Source organism: Propithecus coquereli, unplaced genomic scaffold (assembly GCF_000956105.1).
Source record: "Propithecus coquereli isolate 6110/MARCELLA unplaced genomic scaffold, Pcoq_1.0 Scaffold61, whole genome shotgun sequence".
NCBI classification, from domain to species: domain Eukaryota; kingdom Metazoa; phylum Chordata; class Mammalia; order Primates; family Indriidae; genus Propithecus; species Propithecus coquereli.
In genome coordinates this window covers 3,299,227-3,316,616 of record NW_012152063.1, presented here as the reverse complement: position 1 = coordinate 3,316,616, position 17,390 = coordinate 3,299,227, and the positions used below count along the sequence as shown (strand labels likewise).

The window sequence follows — 17,390 nt, the reverse complement described above, 5'->3', positions numbered from 1 at the left end:
TCGAAATTTATGTTGTTTTTGTTTTTGTTTTTGTTTTTGTTTTTGCTTAAACAAAACAAAAAAAAATCACGTGCATTCAGACCACAGTTGTACAAACCCTTCACCCAGACCTCATCTGCACTTTATGAGCAATAAATGGGTGAGCGGAGCCAATTTTTCTCTACAAGATTGCTCTTGCTAAAATTGCTTGAATTCCACTTAACTTTTATGGTTAGATATACTGATAAGCTCCTAAAATAAAACAAAACAAATCACACAGGATTTGGTTTTGGTTGATTGTGGAAATAAAATCAAACAAGAAAATATATTTCTTCCAAAAGTTTATGAAACAAATCTTCTAACAGTGATGCAGCGAAACTGATTTAAAAATAATTGGTGGAGATCTCTAGTCAGATGCTGCCCTGGGGGTACACAAGTAGGCAACGTAACTCCTATCAAAATGCAATGATTTAAGTCCAAATTTGCCGGTAAAAAAAGGATGATTTTTAAAAAGCAGTTGTTTTGCCTAGTACAATTTAAGAGTTATTTTTATATAATAAAAAATAAGGAATCCCATTATCAGATAGCAGATAGCATGATACTGCTGCTAACAAAACGAGGTGCATATGTTGTACTACTAGGTTACAGTATTATAAACACTTTAGGAAATATTGGATTTAACTAAAACCATTTAAGCTTTTTTGCCTTTTTTTAAATTGTAAACAAAATATTTTAAAATTTTACAAGAAACCCTTCATTAAAATTCACCCTTCTTATCACTTTAACTTAGTCTAAAATTACCAGTATCTACTTTGGCACTGCATAATAAATTTTTATTTTTCAATTTTATGAATTTTATACTTTTATAATAGTATCAAGCTATGACAAAAAGAGTAAGCTTTGCATTCTAAAAACCAATTTAGTAACAGTTTCTAGTATTCAACCAAATACCTCTCCAAATTTTTTCTAACTGCAAAGTGCCTATGTGTGTACACGTATGTACATGGGCACGCATGCACACACAAGACTTTTTGCTAGACTTTGTCTGACTTTGTTATTCTTTTCCACAGTTAATAGGCTTCCACACAGAAAGAGTGCCACTAATTTAATTTTCTCTTTCTGGCTTTTTCACTCTTCTCTAGGAATCATTGTTTATTTTCCAGAGTATATTAAACAGGTTGAATTGCAAATGTTAGTCACAGTAGAACATTAGGTTGTTTTTATAATTTTCCTGCTCAATCTACCTAACAGGAAACACAGTAGTCTTTCCCTCCAAATATTTTCTATTTAGGTTCAGGAAAATTCATTCTTGATACCATAAAATGAATTTGAAATTTGTAAAATATAGAAACCTGTAAATGTTGCCCCCTCAAATGCAGCTGTTATTATATGTAGCATAATTCCACAAAATTTTATGTAAGTGAACAAATCAGTGTTTATTCTGCCCTGAGACCAAGCTCAGCCACTGTCAAAAGATTTGCTTCGTTCCTATAATTCCATAAAGGTTAAACTGCAAGCACAAGTACAAGTCATACTATAAAGTGTCATCGGTATGGTGATAGGCTAGAATTAAATATTGTGCTCATGAATAGCTATGATTAGAAGCAAACATGTAGTTAACTCTTCCAATTACTTTAAGCTAACCTCATCCATAAGTGCTGCACAAACTGAAGATCTGAAATATTTTGGCATAAGAAAAGTTATGCGGTTTGAAGATGCTACAGGATAGAGGAATGCCTTTCTTAAATACAAGGACTGGAAGATGGGCTGTAAGAAAACCAGAAGGGAATTTCTTTTCACTTTAATAAGGAAGTTATACAATGTAGCCCAAGGGGGGACACCATCCTCAGAAAACTCTTTCTAGGCTTTAGCACAATCCCCCAAATCTACACTTGCAAATGTTAATTTGTAATTTGAATACCATGGAAATTAAATTAGCACCCTAGGCAGGCTGATTCACCGGCAAGAGAGCAAAAATTGAAGGCTAAGGGCTATTTTCTATGGTTGCCATTAGTCAATTACAGTCAGTAAAATGAAACTTATATTACCTGTTAAAAATTGCCTCCCCAGAAGACAGATCCCTTAAAAAAACCGGAAAAATAAAACATTTGAGCATGTATACTATCAAAATGCTGCTTTATTGACTCATCAGTTCTGCAGAAAATTTCTTTCACTCTTACTACTTTAACATAATTTTACACTTTCCTATCCAATTCCTACCCCACTACAGTATCATTTTATCAAACTTTTCTAGGAAGAGGAGAAGCATTTTAGGATTTTAATCTTGGTCTGACTTATCTGTTAAAACTTAGTAGGAAGTAACAGATGGCAGACACTTGGGGCTAAGAAGAAGAAGGAATTTAGGGCCTATAGGTAAGGATTAAAAAAAAAATAGGAAGAGGTGAAAAGACCCAAGGATACACCTGGCTAACCTGAGAGTTTTGCCCAGCTGGTAACCCTGCTTCTCTGACGCATGCCAGCTCCCAACAGCAACGTCTTGGTCAGTTGCCCATGGCAAAACTGGGTCAAGCATGTCTTGGTCAAGCTGGTGCTGACCACAGCTTTGACCAATAGCCTGGAAAAGGAAATCACCCACCCGTACTTAGCTCAACTCCCAAGAGGCCTAAGTAACAAGGTGAGGGCGGGTTCTACTTGGGAAGAACCTAGAGCAGGCACAGAACAACATTCATAGTACAAGGGTCCTCGTGAGGTCTGCTAGGGTAGGAAAAAGTCAGGTTTAGGAAGCAAGGACCCTCTGCGGGAATTGTAGTAACAAGCAAGAGACTTGACCTCTAGCTCTCTCTTTGTTACTGCTCTGAGTAGAGGTCTAGAGCTTAACATTTTTGTTAATTTAAGGTCTTAGCCAGCTAAACAACAAAAAAGGTTTCTATACCAATATATTCTTTTGCCACCTTTAGCCATGACATAGAAGACTAAAATAGGAAACCAAAGTTCAACAGTCAAAACACAGCAGCATCGATGATGAACTTTTAAGTAAATTCAGTCTTTGTGAATTGGTGTCCCATCCTTGAAAGGATAGTAAATCTTTCTTTCAAAACAAACCACAAAAATATTAAGCATATTAGTGAGTTAGTACTGGTTTTAACACAAAGTGAATTGAATTCTATATTTATTGGTATAGCCTGGAGGTCACATAATTAGGGGGCTTTTCATGGTTTCCTAGTAACCATTTTTTTTCAGAAGCATTAGCTATATCTCACATATGCTCATCTAAGTTACCAAGCCTAAAAGAGCTCTCTTGCTCATTAGAGATGACTCTGCCTAGTTAAAGTTTTCACTTCAATATATTCTTTTGATCATTTTCACCTGCAAATTGTGGTCAAATGTCCGCATTTTAATTACTAGCACACTGGCACTGACGGGGTGACGGGCTCTTTTGATAACGCAACACTTCCTTGGGGCAAAATGCCAAGGCGCTGTCAGCACAACAGCACCTACTCTTGGATGGTGAGACGGCAAATGTCACAGCAAAACAATCGTGTTTCAGCCTTAACATTTTTATAAAACCAACCCCATTGAGGCGTACGTGCCCATAAACCACCTCAACCTGAGAGAGAGAAAAACACAAAGAACTTGCATGCCTTACTCCTCAATGTCAGTATGTGCATTTGCATACACGGTATCCTGTCAGGCTACAAGAGCAGGATCTCTTTTAATGGCAGAGATCTAGCTCCTACCTGGCAGAATAAAACCTTTCCAGGGGCAAAGAAAAATCAATTTAAAAATTCTTATCTCCTAAAAATCTGTGATTTCAAACACCGTGAAATCAGTTTAACAGTACTTTTTATCAGTCAACAAAATGAAGCTCCATGTAAGCTTATAATTTTTTAAAAAAACTCACCAATGCCTCAACAAGAAAGTCAAATTCAGTTGATAAGAAAGAAAATTAATTAGAGCAGATTTTTATAACATATAAGACTATTAAGGCCCATATGCAGAAATCAACCAAATTGCAAATATGATGGGTCATCTGTTCAGAAGCAGACAGGAGCTAATCAGAAAGAAACACTTAATTAAAAGTCTGAGAATGGTGAGATTATTCTTATTAAAATCATATTTTATAATTATTTTAAAGCTTAAATTAAAATTTCAGAAGCAAAGAGCTTTATAATGTTTCATAAATTTTATTTCTTAACTAATATATTCACTGAAAAGCACTTTTCCTTTCAGCTAATGACAATTCTTTCTATTATATATTAAATTTAAAAAGTAAGACAGTACAAAATAATGGGATGTACAGTCAAAATACTGTAGGGAAAAATGGGAGCAAAACTGCATGCACATCTTCTGGGATCTGAAAAAACTATTCTCTTCCCACTCATTAGAAAAGAGTTAAAGACTGGACATGTGAACTACTCTGAGTCTCTGAGACTCAATGACCGCAGGAACCCTGAGAAAGGGAATCGTACATTTCTTTATTTTATTTATGTATTTATTTATTTATGAGACAGAGTCTCGCTCTGTTGCCCAGGCTACAGTGCCATAGTGTCAGCCTAGCTCACAGCAATGGGCTCAAAAAATCCTCTTGCCTCAGCTAAGCCTCCTGAGTAGCTGGGACTACAGGCATGCACCACCACACCCGGCTAATTTTTTCTATTTTTAGTAGAGACAGGGGTCTCACTCTTGCTCAGGCTGGTCTTGAACTTCTGACTTCAAGTGTCCTCCCACCTTGGCCTCCCAGAGTGCTACGATTACAGGTATGAGCCACCGTGCTGGGTTGGGAATCTTATATTCCTTACTAGATTAAGATCTCAGAAAATGTAGGCATTTGAGCTGTACTGTGACCTTGCTGTAACACAAAACTTGAATATGAAGCCAACACAGTAGGGAGCAAAACTGAGGATGGATAAAACTATTTTGTGACTCCTGAGTGTAGCTCTCTCTGAAGTCGGTTCTGTCTTCAGGGCTGTCGTTTATATGAGCCAATAAATATCCTTTTACCTTCAGCCAATTTGAGTTGGACATATTTTAACTTGGAATCAAAGAGCCTTAAATGGCACATTGCTGCATATTCAATTTAGAATCTGAAAAACAATTTTGAAAAATCTCCCATCAACAAAAAGCTTGTTGATCATCCCATTTAAGTAAGTAGACATGAGGGATTGTTACTCCCCTTTTACAGACATAGAAAGAGAAAGTGTAGAGAAAATTATAAGCTATATAGAAAGGCCAAACCTTCTTCAATTTAGTGTAGTGTTATTCATAATCTTATTTTCTACTATCTTCCATCAAACTGTTTATCAGGTTCATGAATCTCATGAATGAAAGTCGTGAATATATGCAAACTCAAAAATTAAACGTGGACGAATAATGCAAATGGGTTAATTTATGGAAGAATGAAATTGTCTTAACAAAACTTGTCCTAGTTCAACTATAATTATTTCACCAACAACAGATATCAAAACAAAAATAAAGTGTGGGGACTGTATTTAGTAATACGTTACTATATTTGTATCCCAAGGAAATTTGGGAGATTGAAACTCACAAATATTTTATTAATATATTAAACTCAAACTCCCTAGCAGGTAAAAAAAAAAAATCTGCTTCTGTTTCTTTTAGAAATAATTTCCTTGCTTCTTTATTTTATCCTTTGGGGTCAGTGTTTTCTGGTTATAGCTGATGTTTTCAAAGTTGGCACTAATTGATGATAAAGAAAAATTTTAAAACAGCAAGGAAAACACTTTCTAAAGATGCTTTATAGTTCTCAGTAATCTAATTTGTGGGAAATGGAGAGAAGAGTACCACAGAGTGCTTTTCAATAATTTATGGTGGAGATTCATCTTCTAAATTTAGAAACATAATTTGTGACCCAACTGTGCTGTGAATCTATTTGTGTAATTAGAAGGTTGGCTACATCCCCAATCCAGCCTATTCTTCTTGCACTCTATTATGGGTGAGCAACAGATTTTGTGCTTGTATCCATCCTTTGGGAAATGATTAAATAACAATCATTTATCTATATTTTTCAAAATTCTGATTATTACCAAAACTCAGACCTGGCTGGCAGATTCTGATTGTAAGAATCGTTCCTTTTGAATTTGGAGAAGAGGTAAACAATTCTTCTTTTTTTTCTCTCATTACATTTAAATGCTTGATTTTTGTTTTTTTGTGTGTTTTTTTTTTTTTTTTTGCTGGATTTCATTTAAACACAGGATTTTTTGATTGTGTAATGAAATCAATGTCCTGGCTAAAATTTCACACAAAAAGGAAAAGGGGCCAAGGATATAACAGCCATTGATATTTCTAGTTCAAGTTTTCCAAGATTCATTGAGTTAGACAGTATTTTCAAAAAGCTATTTCAATTGTCATCTTGATCTTAAACTGAAAAAGCAGAAGTCATTTTATCATTTTTATTTACATGACTATACTGAGCTACAGAATATTAAGTTTCTCAGAGTAAACAGGAAGAGATCTGGCCCATTTACTATGCTTATTACCATATCTCTGACTCCTTTTTATTGTCCAAATAGTGGACTTTGAATGAAACAAATAAACATTAAGTTTTAAAAATGAAAAAGAAAAAAAGAAAGGAAAAATCCGGACAACAGACAGCTGTGAATTATGTGTGACCTGTGTGCTCAGAGGCAACTAATAAAACATTAATTGAGATGAAAGTAAATTCTGATGTTATCTTACTCTATTTTTAGGTAAATTTTTTTTATTTTGAATATTTTTCTCAGCAATAACCAAGATCCACAGTGAAAATTAATTTATGATGTTCTACTTTACACAGTTACAGAAAAATAATTATATTTAAACTGATAATGAGAATAACAGAATTGTTAAATAAAACTTGTATAATTAGTTAATTAACCACTGCCACTTTTTTTAGGATAAATGCTGAAAATAACAGCTACATAATAAAGTAGAAGACAATTTTGTTTAATTGAGAAATTAATAAAGCAAGTATCTTGCTATCCACAGTTCTTTTCTTGGTGAGCAATAAGAAAAGCAAATGAATAAAATTACATTTTGCCTTACAATGATGTATATTTTTAAGCTGTTTTCAAGAATATATTATGTTGAACATAATGTAACATAAAGAAAGGATTTGGAAGTAAAAGCTCAGACACTGGGATTTGACTTCCAACTCCACTGGCTTTGTGAACTTGAGTAACTAATTTAAACTTTCTGAGCCTCACTAGCCTTACATGGAAATTGGAAGCAACACACTTATTTATATTACCAAGTACAGTATCTGGAAACATAACACTTTGCAAATTCTAAAGTGTTATTCAAATATAAAATACTGCTATTATAAAATTGTCTAGAGCTTTAATCTCAAAATTGAAGAGAACTACCTAAATGTAGAAGGTTAATTATGTTGCCCAAGAAGAACTAAAATTCATCAAATTATTAATTTAAAGGGGTTTTTACCTCAAAAATTTAAAAACCTCTGATTTTGTAAATCTCCAGTATTTTCATAAGATTAACAAATGTAACAGGCAAACTCTAGATCTTTTTTGTTATATCTAAATTGGCTGTTAATATTTTCATAATTAACACTTTAGAAAATTTCAGCAATTGTATAATTATTAATTTAGGCAATTTACTTTCTGAATAATATGTCTGTTTCCATATTAGATTATGAGGCTCTCAGAGCATAATCTAATTCTGAGAATATCTTGGTACTTGCTAAATAAATATTTCTGCAACTGAATTGAAGAGGAACAATTTCCCCATTTATTCAAGGCTCGAGTCCCTTCTCTTTTGTCTGTAGGCCCATCTAAATGGGACTCTGGTTTTCATCTGTGGATGGCTTAAGCAAGTGTATTGTTTGAATTAGATCATAATCATAACTGATAATTTAGTTCCAGATAGCTGCACACAATATCTGACATTTACTTATCTGCAATAATCTGTAGAAAAGTTATGGAAAATAATATAATATCTGTAGAAATATTATGGAAAACAAAATAAATTATGATACTTTATAGTGTCAGTGAACTAGCTAAACTAGTTAAGGAAAGCTTTTAGACTATGACTGCTAAATATGTGGCACTTGTGTCACCACAACCTCCCAGCCACTAGTTTAGCACTCCCAGATAAGCACTACTAATTCCTTTCCACTAAGCCTCAGCCTCTTTCTTAACACAGTACTCTAGATAGCTGCCACTAATACTGTGGATTTGACACCCAAGGAGAAAAATATTTGCCTATTTATGTCTTAGACCATTATGTGTTTGCAGCAGCCTATTAAGGTATGCTCTTGATCTGTTTAACTAAATTGATTTTAGCTCCCTAATTAACACACATTCCCTTCTTTATTAATGCTGACCTTTATGTATTTATCATCATACTTAGAAATAGACTCATATTATTAGAAATAATCCACTGTGAGAAATGCATAAGAAACAGGTGAATACCTTGAATAAGCAAAAAAGTACATGGCAAATTTCGGTCTTTTGAAACCACAGGCATATAAAAGAAATTTTTACCCTAAACACATGATTAGAGAAGTTCCTAAGGAAAATTATGATTAGAAGTTATAAATTCATTCTATGAGTACTTTATAACTTATTTTCTGAAAAGTGTCACAGGCATGGGAAAGAAAAGTAAAATCATGGTAAACTTGCACTGGGAAACAAGGATAACACTTTATTGAGTTTCCCTGATAGAGTGTCCAAGTTTATATTACGCATGTCCAAGTTTATATTACATATTGATGGAGCTAAGTCTGCATCTTGTAAGACTGTTCACACGTCCTTTCTCTCTATGCAAACAGCAGGCCCACCCACCTGTGGTTTCCCACAAAGGTCCTTTGACAAATCAGGCCCACACTCCAGTTTGTTAGCCCCAAATGTAAGGCATGGGCCTCAACTTCCAATACTTATTTCTGATATTTCTGGTTGTTTTCTAAGAATGTCATATTTATGGGTTCTTACAGGCCTATCCTGGCCAATGTTCCTGCTGCCACTTCTACTTTACACTCTGGCCACATTCTTAGCGCTCATTTTGGCCTGTTCTTTCTCTTGGGAGATCGCTGCATGAGGCTCAGAGCAGGTGTGGCTACTATGGTTCAGCCCGGGACTCAGGTCACTGTCTGGAGCTCCGGTCACACCACTCCTCACTTACAGCAGGACTCAGAACTCTTAACTTGATGATGTGCTCCACAGCCACCCAACTGCCCTGGCTTGCATTTCAAGGCTGCTGAATGAAGCTCAGATGCTGACTCCATACTTCAGACAGATCCCACAGCAAAATTACTTGAGACATAATACTTTTTTTTTCACTTTGTGAGAGATGAGGTCTGACTATGTTGTACAGGCTGGACTCTAACTCCTCAGCTAAAGTGATCCTCCCACCTCAGCATCCCACATAGCTGGGACTATAGGCACACACCATCACACCCAGTTGAGGCATAATACTTTTGTGCAATATCTGTTTTAGGTTCCACACGGTCTCACACACCTAGGATATGCATCTACCATGAGGATGGTTGGATTGGGGCAGATTCAGGTGAAACTGCCATGCTGTTCCCAAAGCCACAATTCCCCCAGTGCCCAGGTGCCCCTTAGCCCCAGATCGCTGCGCTGGACTCTTTCCTTTGAATGAATTCTTTCCTAGGGGCCACAAAGTCCATCCTAAAATGTGCCTCTGTCCTCCAAGCCAATGCACATCACACAGTTCACTGCAAATATCAATAGGGCTGAATGGCAAACATGTTTTTCCCCCAAGAGGCATCTCCATATTCACATAAATCAGTTGCTACAAATACTAGAGAAAGAGCGGATGCACTGTATCTGAGAACTTCATGTGTCAGCTGTGTACAATTTCTACTACTGGTCAGCTGGGATTCTCCATTATTTATGCATATTGATCTATCTGATATAATCCAATCTATCCATCTACCTGTATGTACATGTATATTCACATACATGCACATACACATGTGTCTTAGTCTATTCAGGCTGCCATAACAAAAATACCTTAGACTGGGTAATTTATAAACAACAGAAATTTATTTCTCACAGTTCTAGAGGCTGGAAAGTACAAGATCAAGGGGCCAGCAGATTCAGTGCCTGGTGAGGGCCTGTTCCTTATGGATGATGCCTTCTCTGTGTCCTCACAGGATGGAAGGGAAAGGGGGCTTACAAGCTCTTTTAGGCCTCTTTTATAAGGACAGTAATCCCATTCATGAGGGCAGAGCCCTCATGACTTAATCATCTCCCAAAGGCCCCCACCTCTTAATACCACCACAATGGGGATTACGTTCCAACATAAATTTTGGAGGGATACAACCTTTCAGACCACAGCAACATGTATATATATATATATATATATATATATATATATATATATATAACATACATATGAACATATATTCATACAGAAACACATATGGCATTTCATATATACTATTCTTGTTCCCTTTCTTGACACTTTCTCCTTCATTTTGTATATCTTGTCACACGGCAAAGAGTGAATGTAAGTGATAGGTAAACAAAATCTCCTCTCTTTCTGATCAAGAAACTGACCAATCAGAATACAATCTCTGGAGCTTTACCTCATCCTAAAAAACATTTTAAAAAACATAGAATAAGAGTTTGGTATTAATAATATTAGTTATGGTATAAATAAGAAGAAACAATGGAAGTACCATTCAATGTCAGACCTCCAAGTTCAGTATAAAAAGAGAAGCTCCCTTAAAATAAGAAAGCATTTATTTCTTAAAGTCTTAGTCAAATTTATACACACATGGCTCAGTGAAGAACAATATCAATAGTGATGGAATCATAGGTTACTCTTACAAAATATTTGTGTCATATAAAGAAGGTTACTAAAAGTGCCTATCCTATAACCAGCACTGGAAAGGGGTGATGGAGAATAAAAGTGAAATATACTCGAAACCAGCCTGAGCAAGAGCGAGACCCCGTCTCTACTAAAAATAGAAAGAAATTAATTGGTCAACTAAAAATATATAGAAAAAACTAGCCGGGCATGGTGGCACATGCCTGTAGTCCCAGCTACTCGGGAGGCTGAGGCAGGAGGATCACTTGAGCCCAGGAGTTTGAGGTTGCTGTGAGCTAAGATGACGCCACGGCACTCTAGCCTGGGCAACACAGTGAGACTCTGTCTCAAAAAAAAAAAAAAAAAAAAGTGAAATATACCAGCTCTGTTAGAAATTCTTCTGCCACTGAAATAGCACCTTTTGGGGGACACCTTGTCTACCATTTGGCAAAAGCAAAGGTTTCCCTCAATGTTAATAGTACCAGTCTTCTATCTCTACAACAATGGCACAGTTGATGAATAAATACCAAAGCACTGGAGTTGAATAGGTAGTCATAGATGTGGATGTAATAATTAGAATCAGGCACCATCATACACCATTTAGCCTCAGTTAGTGAACATTCACAATATTCTTGTTGACTTTGCCTGTTAACATATCCTAGGCAAGCAGAATTGAAAGGATTTCCAAAGTCATTAATTCATTCCACAGACATATTGAAGAGGCCAATATTTGCCAGGCACTGGAATCTCAGTCTGATTCCCAAAACTTCTTCAAAAAGCAGTCACTCAGCCCCAACTTGAGTGTTTCCCATAAAGGGAGCATGCTCTTTTGAGATACTTGTTTCATTTGTTAACACCTTTGTTAGAAAGTATTTCAATTGGAAATAAATCCCCTCAAATAAGGAAATAATAAATACCTGTTGGTACTTCCAGTCAATGGAATATTCCCACTTGAAAATATTTAATGTCATAGGAAATGGCAAAAGTAGAATGACAGGTGAACCATATGTAAAAAGTATGATTCTAATTTTTCTAAATAGAAAAGACAGGTATATATACATTGGAGGTATAAATTGGAGATTGCTGTTATATGAGATACTAGAAAAAGACCATTAGTGAACTTAAATTTCATAATAAACTGTGGTGGGAGGGGCAGGTGGTAAGATACTTTCTTAAAATTAAACAGATATAAAAATAAGTAGATTTTAATATATCGTTAATAAAATTTCAGTTATATTTACAACTCTGAGCTCCTTCTCAAAATGAACAAAGAATGAATTAAGTGTTGTGTTTTGGGGGGAAAAGGAGTAAGGGCAAGGAAGCTTTTATTTTTTAATATAAACTCTTATCCCAGTGCTACATACATATAGAAAAGTGGGCAAACCATAGGTATAGATCTTAGTGTAGTAACACAAAGAAAAAAGGAAACACATCTAAGAAAACAGCCAGATCAAGAAAGGAAACATTTTGAGCACCACAGCCACACTTTGTACCCTCTGTTGCTAACTCCTTCGAAGCAATTAACGCAATTTCTAGCCAGACTTTTAACACCATGTATTAGTTTTGCCTGTTTTAAAACTCTATAGAAATTAAATCATTCACTAGGCATTCTTATGTCTGATGTCTTTCTTTCAATATTATATTTGTGAGGTTAACCAATATTATCGTATGTAACAACAGTTCATTCTTTTTCATTGCTGAATGATGCCTCATTATATGAGTATATCATCAGTTATTTATCCATTCTAATTTTTAGGCACACTGTTTTCACTTTTTAGCTATTATGAATGGAGTTGTTATAAGCATTCTTGTATATGTATTTTCAGTAAACACATCTTGGGTGTAGACATTTCTATTGGGTATGTGTCTAAAGGTGTATGTTGAGTCTTAGGGTATATGTATGTTCAGATTTAGTATAAACTGTTTGGGGCTTAATTTACCAGCAAAAAAGGTACGACTTCATAACACAATCTTCAGTTTTGCTAAAATATTCTAGGGCTCTATCAATTTTCCCAAGAGCTTTTCTTACTCCTCTGACATGCAAATTATTCTCTCTTCCCTTCTTCTATCACTTATTTTATTTAAGCACCTACTATGCCACAAATTTTGTGGGTTTCACCTTAGTGATCTGTGAATACATCAAATTTTACTGGAATTTCAGGAGTTTTACTGTCCAAATTGTTTTCCAACCTTACTTTTAGCAATAAAATCCTGAATCTTTTCCAAAAAACATAATTTGACTTTGCAAATTAATTTGTACCATATCTGTGGTATATTTTTGAAAAGAATCTCTTCTACATTGTTGCCACAAATGAACAGGAGACTGACCAAGAAGAAAACTGACTGAATGGGTCAGTTAAAAAAAAGTGGTATCAAGTAGGAGGAATATGTGAATAAGAAATTTATTAGAAATATTCAGTTTACTGTGAAATAGTTATGTTATAATAACACTTTCTTTCCTATGCAACCCAATAACTGCTAGAAGTCTAATAACTAAGCCAGGAACAGTGGCTCATGCCTGTAATCCCAGCACTTTGAGAGGCCCAGGCAGGAGGATAGCTTCAAGCCAGGAGTTTGGGGTTACAGTGAGCTATGATTGTACCACTGCACTCTAGCCTGGGTGACAGAGTAAGACCCTGTCTCTAAAAATAATAAGTCTAATAATTAATACTCAACTAATTTGAATACAACTGTACATATATAAAATCTTTTTTAAAAATATCAAACTATTTCTTGGTATTGGGATCAAAGGTTTTATTTTTTAATACTTTCATTTTGTATAATACATACATATTAATTGTATAATATTTATATTAACAGAAAACATCCTTAGGAATTAAACTAAAATTGAACTTTGCTTCCCTTTGAACATCTATTCGTTGTTTAGTTTTGCTTTATGTAGGTACGCAGAATAAATTTAACTTATTTGCCACATGAGAGTTAATGAAATATTTTATAACAGCGATGGTCGTCTCTTCACAGCATAAATACCTCCAGATCCTCCTACAGTTCTTTCTACGCCATGGTTTTAGGGTCCCCTGCAATGTAACTACTCTTCTTTGCACATGTCTAATTGTGTTTTTCCAAATATATATTCTAATAGGAATACACATACGCAAAAGGAGCCAATGTAGTTTTTAAGCATCAACCTTGTAGATCTCATAAAACTTATGCTAGTCTTTTTAGCTATATATTATGATTAATTATAAAGCTCTTGCTACAATATTTAGACTCAATAATAAAGCATAGTTTGTAAGAGCTTCGAATACATGTATTTCTAGTATTGATGAAAATAATCTCAACGTTGTAATTTAAATTTGCACTGCTAAGGTCATTACTCTGATGTTTATGTTTATGTATTTTAAATTCTAGGCTACACGTGAATAAAAGGAATGATGAAATAGCTGCATTTCTCTTCCCCCCACCACGTGGACTAATAATACAAACAGTTCCACAATAATGATCAAATTAGATACATATTATTAATAATATCTTCTGCTTTATAAACAGCATACCATATTAGCATTTATTTTTACCTCTGAAATAAAGAAAATAAAAAGGGTTAATATTAGAGATCATAATTTTAGCAAGGGGTATAGAAATGTTTATGTGAAATATAGCAATCATGTTAAAATAAACAGCGTGAAGTATTTCTTCACATGGGGGTTATTTTAGGTGTCAATATATTTCATCATAAACCATTTTAAACTCTCCTCTATTTTTACTTTCATACCTCTGACTCATATCTAGCTTTGGATTTTTTAAAAGGTCAATGATGCCATAGATAGACTAAGGCCAATAAATATTTCTATTATTCCAAACACATCAGTAATCCTATATTATTTTTAGGGTTGAAGGAAAGAATTTATCAACATGGGGATTCAATGTTTACCCAAGTATTCAGGACTTTTTATTTTTAATGTAAAGTTCACATGTTCACAAGCATTCACTGATTAATATGTCCAGAGGTATTCATTGAGTCTTTTTTTTCTGTAATGAAGAAAAATGGCAGACAGACTAAATACCTAATATCAGGAAAAAAAGTTAATCATGCTACACCTACATTGTGGAAAATGTGTTGAAAGCATTTATAGCTTTTAACATAGAAGTCAGTGCTTGATATTTCCCTGAGTTAAAAAAAAAATCATCGTGCAGAAATATGCATGTTGTTTTCAACATCACTTGGAATATATGATCCATACACACATATACATACATACACAGAGGGAGAAAGAGAAGCTCATGTATATATTTATAAATGCATAGCAAAACCACATGAACAGTGCTTTCCCCACGGATGTAGAAATAGAGACAGAAAGGGAGCTTTAGTTTTTTTTTTTTTAATTTGCTCATAATATGATATTTTTAAACAATAAATACATATTATTTTTGCAATTAAAAACCTGGAAATATTTCAATATAATTTACATGGGGAGCAGGGTAAGAGTAAAGGAGATTTAACTCCAAAATATATCCAAAATATATCCCTTTTCTTTTTTTAAGGCTTGTCAAATCTATGCTAAACACTTTCTTTTGTTCTTTCTTTTTTTCCACCCACACAAGGCAAGTGAAAGAATAGTGACGGATACTGATGAATGGTTGGGCTTAAAGCAGTGATGTCATACACACCGACCTAGAAAACCATGAATATAATCTGAATATGACAATAAAGTATTTATTTTTGGCCATCTTCTGAATTCCAAATTAGATACAGTTCTCTAACTTTAGTGGAAGCTCTGTGTGTGTGTCTGAGAGTGTGGGAGCCAACAAAGGGTAGTGTTTGTCCCACAGAATTTAAATATCTCTGCACATTATCCTCTTGGCTGGCCAGATGACAGAGGCCTTTGCCAGCCCTACTCTCTTTAAATAGAGACCTACACTTTTTAAATAGAGTTTACTTGTTCCAGAGAAAGGTTTTCTTTCCTTGTGCTCACATTTTATTCTGTAAGGAGCACATAAGCCTTTATGCCATCAGCAGCTCATGCAAATACCCAAGATGTGTCTGACTTGTAAGCAGGTTTTTGTTCAAAAGGTTAAACAAAAGTCTTCTTTTTATTCTCTGCCTTTATTTCCAGCACCTAATGAAAAGGTCAAACCATTTTCAGGATATTTCCAAATATTGTTGTCAGCTATCTTTGGCCAATTTAACTAACCATGCATAAAAGGAGGTATTTGATTCAGGCAAACTGAAGTTTCAAAACAATGCCTTCATTGGTATCTGTAAACAGCTCTGCCTCCAGGCATTTGGAAAAAGATAGGCCTGATTGTAACACACAGGAGAACAATGACTGGCACTGACGAACAGTATTGGGTTTAAATTTTCATTAAAAATGGCTCAGAAATTTCTGTGAACATTAGCTTCTATTATCACGGGTACATCTTTCTCTCAATAATGGCAGAGGCAAACTGAAACACAATTATAGGGGCCACTCAGCTCCTATGTATTTTAGCTTTAATTACGTGTACTTTGACAACATAGTCAGGGCAATTGTTTAGTGAGCAGACCATTAGCGACCTCTCAATATGTAAAGTGGATTAACACCATCATGTAGAAAATGATATCCGTACATACATAAATCACACAACTCCTTCAAAAACAGCCTGCAGAGGAAAACAATGAAGTATTCATCAAAAAAGTTAAAATAACTCAATGTAATTGGATTTATATTACTACTTACAGGAAGTTGTGACTTGAGCTAATAGAACTAATTTTACCTTCATGATTAGTGAAAGCTGATTACAGTTGATTAAGTACATAATCTGTTGCCGTGGTATGATTATTGTCTTAAGAAAATGTGTAATTCACTTTTCTGCAGCTGTGAATTCTTGTATCTTTGATTTGGTGAATGCAACCTCCTGCCTTTCTACAATGCATATATTGGCAACTGGGCAGGACCTTCTCAGGTCATAGAATGATAAAGCTTTTGTATAATTTGAAAAACTCACAAGTAGCTAACATTTCCAGCCCTGAGTCTCACATCAATTGTATATTCTAGGGAAATTTAATTATTTAATGAAAGAGATGAGAAAGATAATATTTTCTTTTCTTAGTACGTATACACTAAATGGATGTAAGTCATATTATGACAAAGATTATAAATAGTACTTGATGGGAATATGCAAGAAGGGGGTTTGCAAAACCCTAGTTTGAGAAAAATGACAATAGAACAGTGTTATCAGTCAACCAACGTGAGCAATTTATATGTTCCAATGCCAAACATTTATCTTAACATCACCACTATTTTATGTGATGCTAAGCCTCCTCTGGGCATGGCATAGTATAGAGAAGTATCAATCTGCAAGGGAACAAGATGTTCTGGCAAAATCAAATAACCAGATTCTTTTGTATCTAAGATACCATCTCATCCCATATGCTTAAAAAATGAATGTATTTGGAAATAGCAATTTAAATACTAAGATGAATATGAGATATATGTGTTTAGAGGATAAAATATAGTGATCTAGCTTTCCCCTTTTATTTCCAAGATGAGTATGTATAAAATATATACTGAGATGTCTATTTAGAGACTTACTTCATTATTGTTGTTGATAGTAAATCACTATCTTTATTAGTAGTGGCCAGCATAAAGTTTTTTCCTCCCGATAGATACATACATACCCACATACTTTCATACATATATTCGTATTATATATATATA

General features: G+C 34.6%; 1 protein-coding gene across 2 annotated transcripts in view; it reads right to left on the bottom strand.

The window, feature by feature from the left end:
- Window positions 1-17,390, bottom strand: part of HDAC9 (histone deacetylase 9) — an 805,060-nt gene that overhangs the window by 430,200 nt on the left and 357,470 nt on the right. Inside the window, exon 3 of one of the 2 annotated variants that reach the window (XM_012659408.1) lies at window positions 2,632-2,691. The exons of the other annotated variant lie outside the window; for it this stretch is intronic. Within the exon in view, the coding sequence (XP_012514862.1) occupies window positions 2,632-2,665 (34 nt within the window). The 5' untranslated portion in view covers window positions 2,666-2,691. The remainder of the gene's footprint in view (window positions 1-2,631; window positions 2,692-17,390) is intronic. 2 annotated transcript variants of the gene reach the window in all.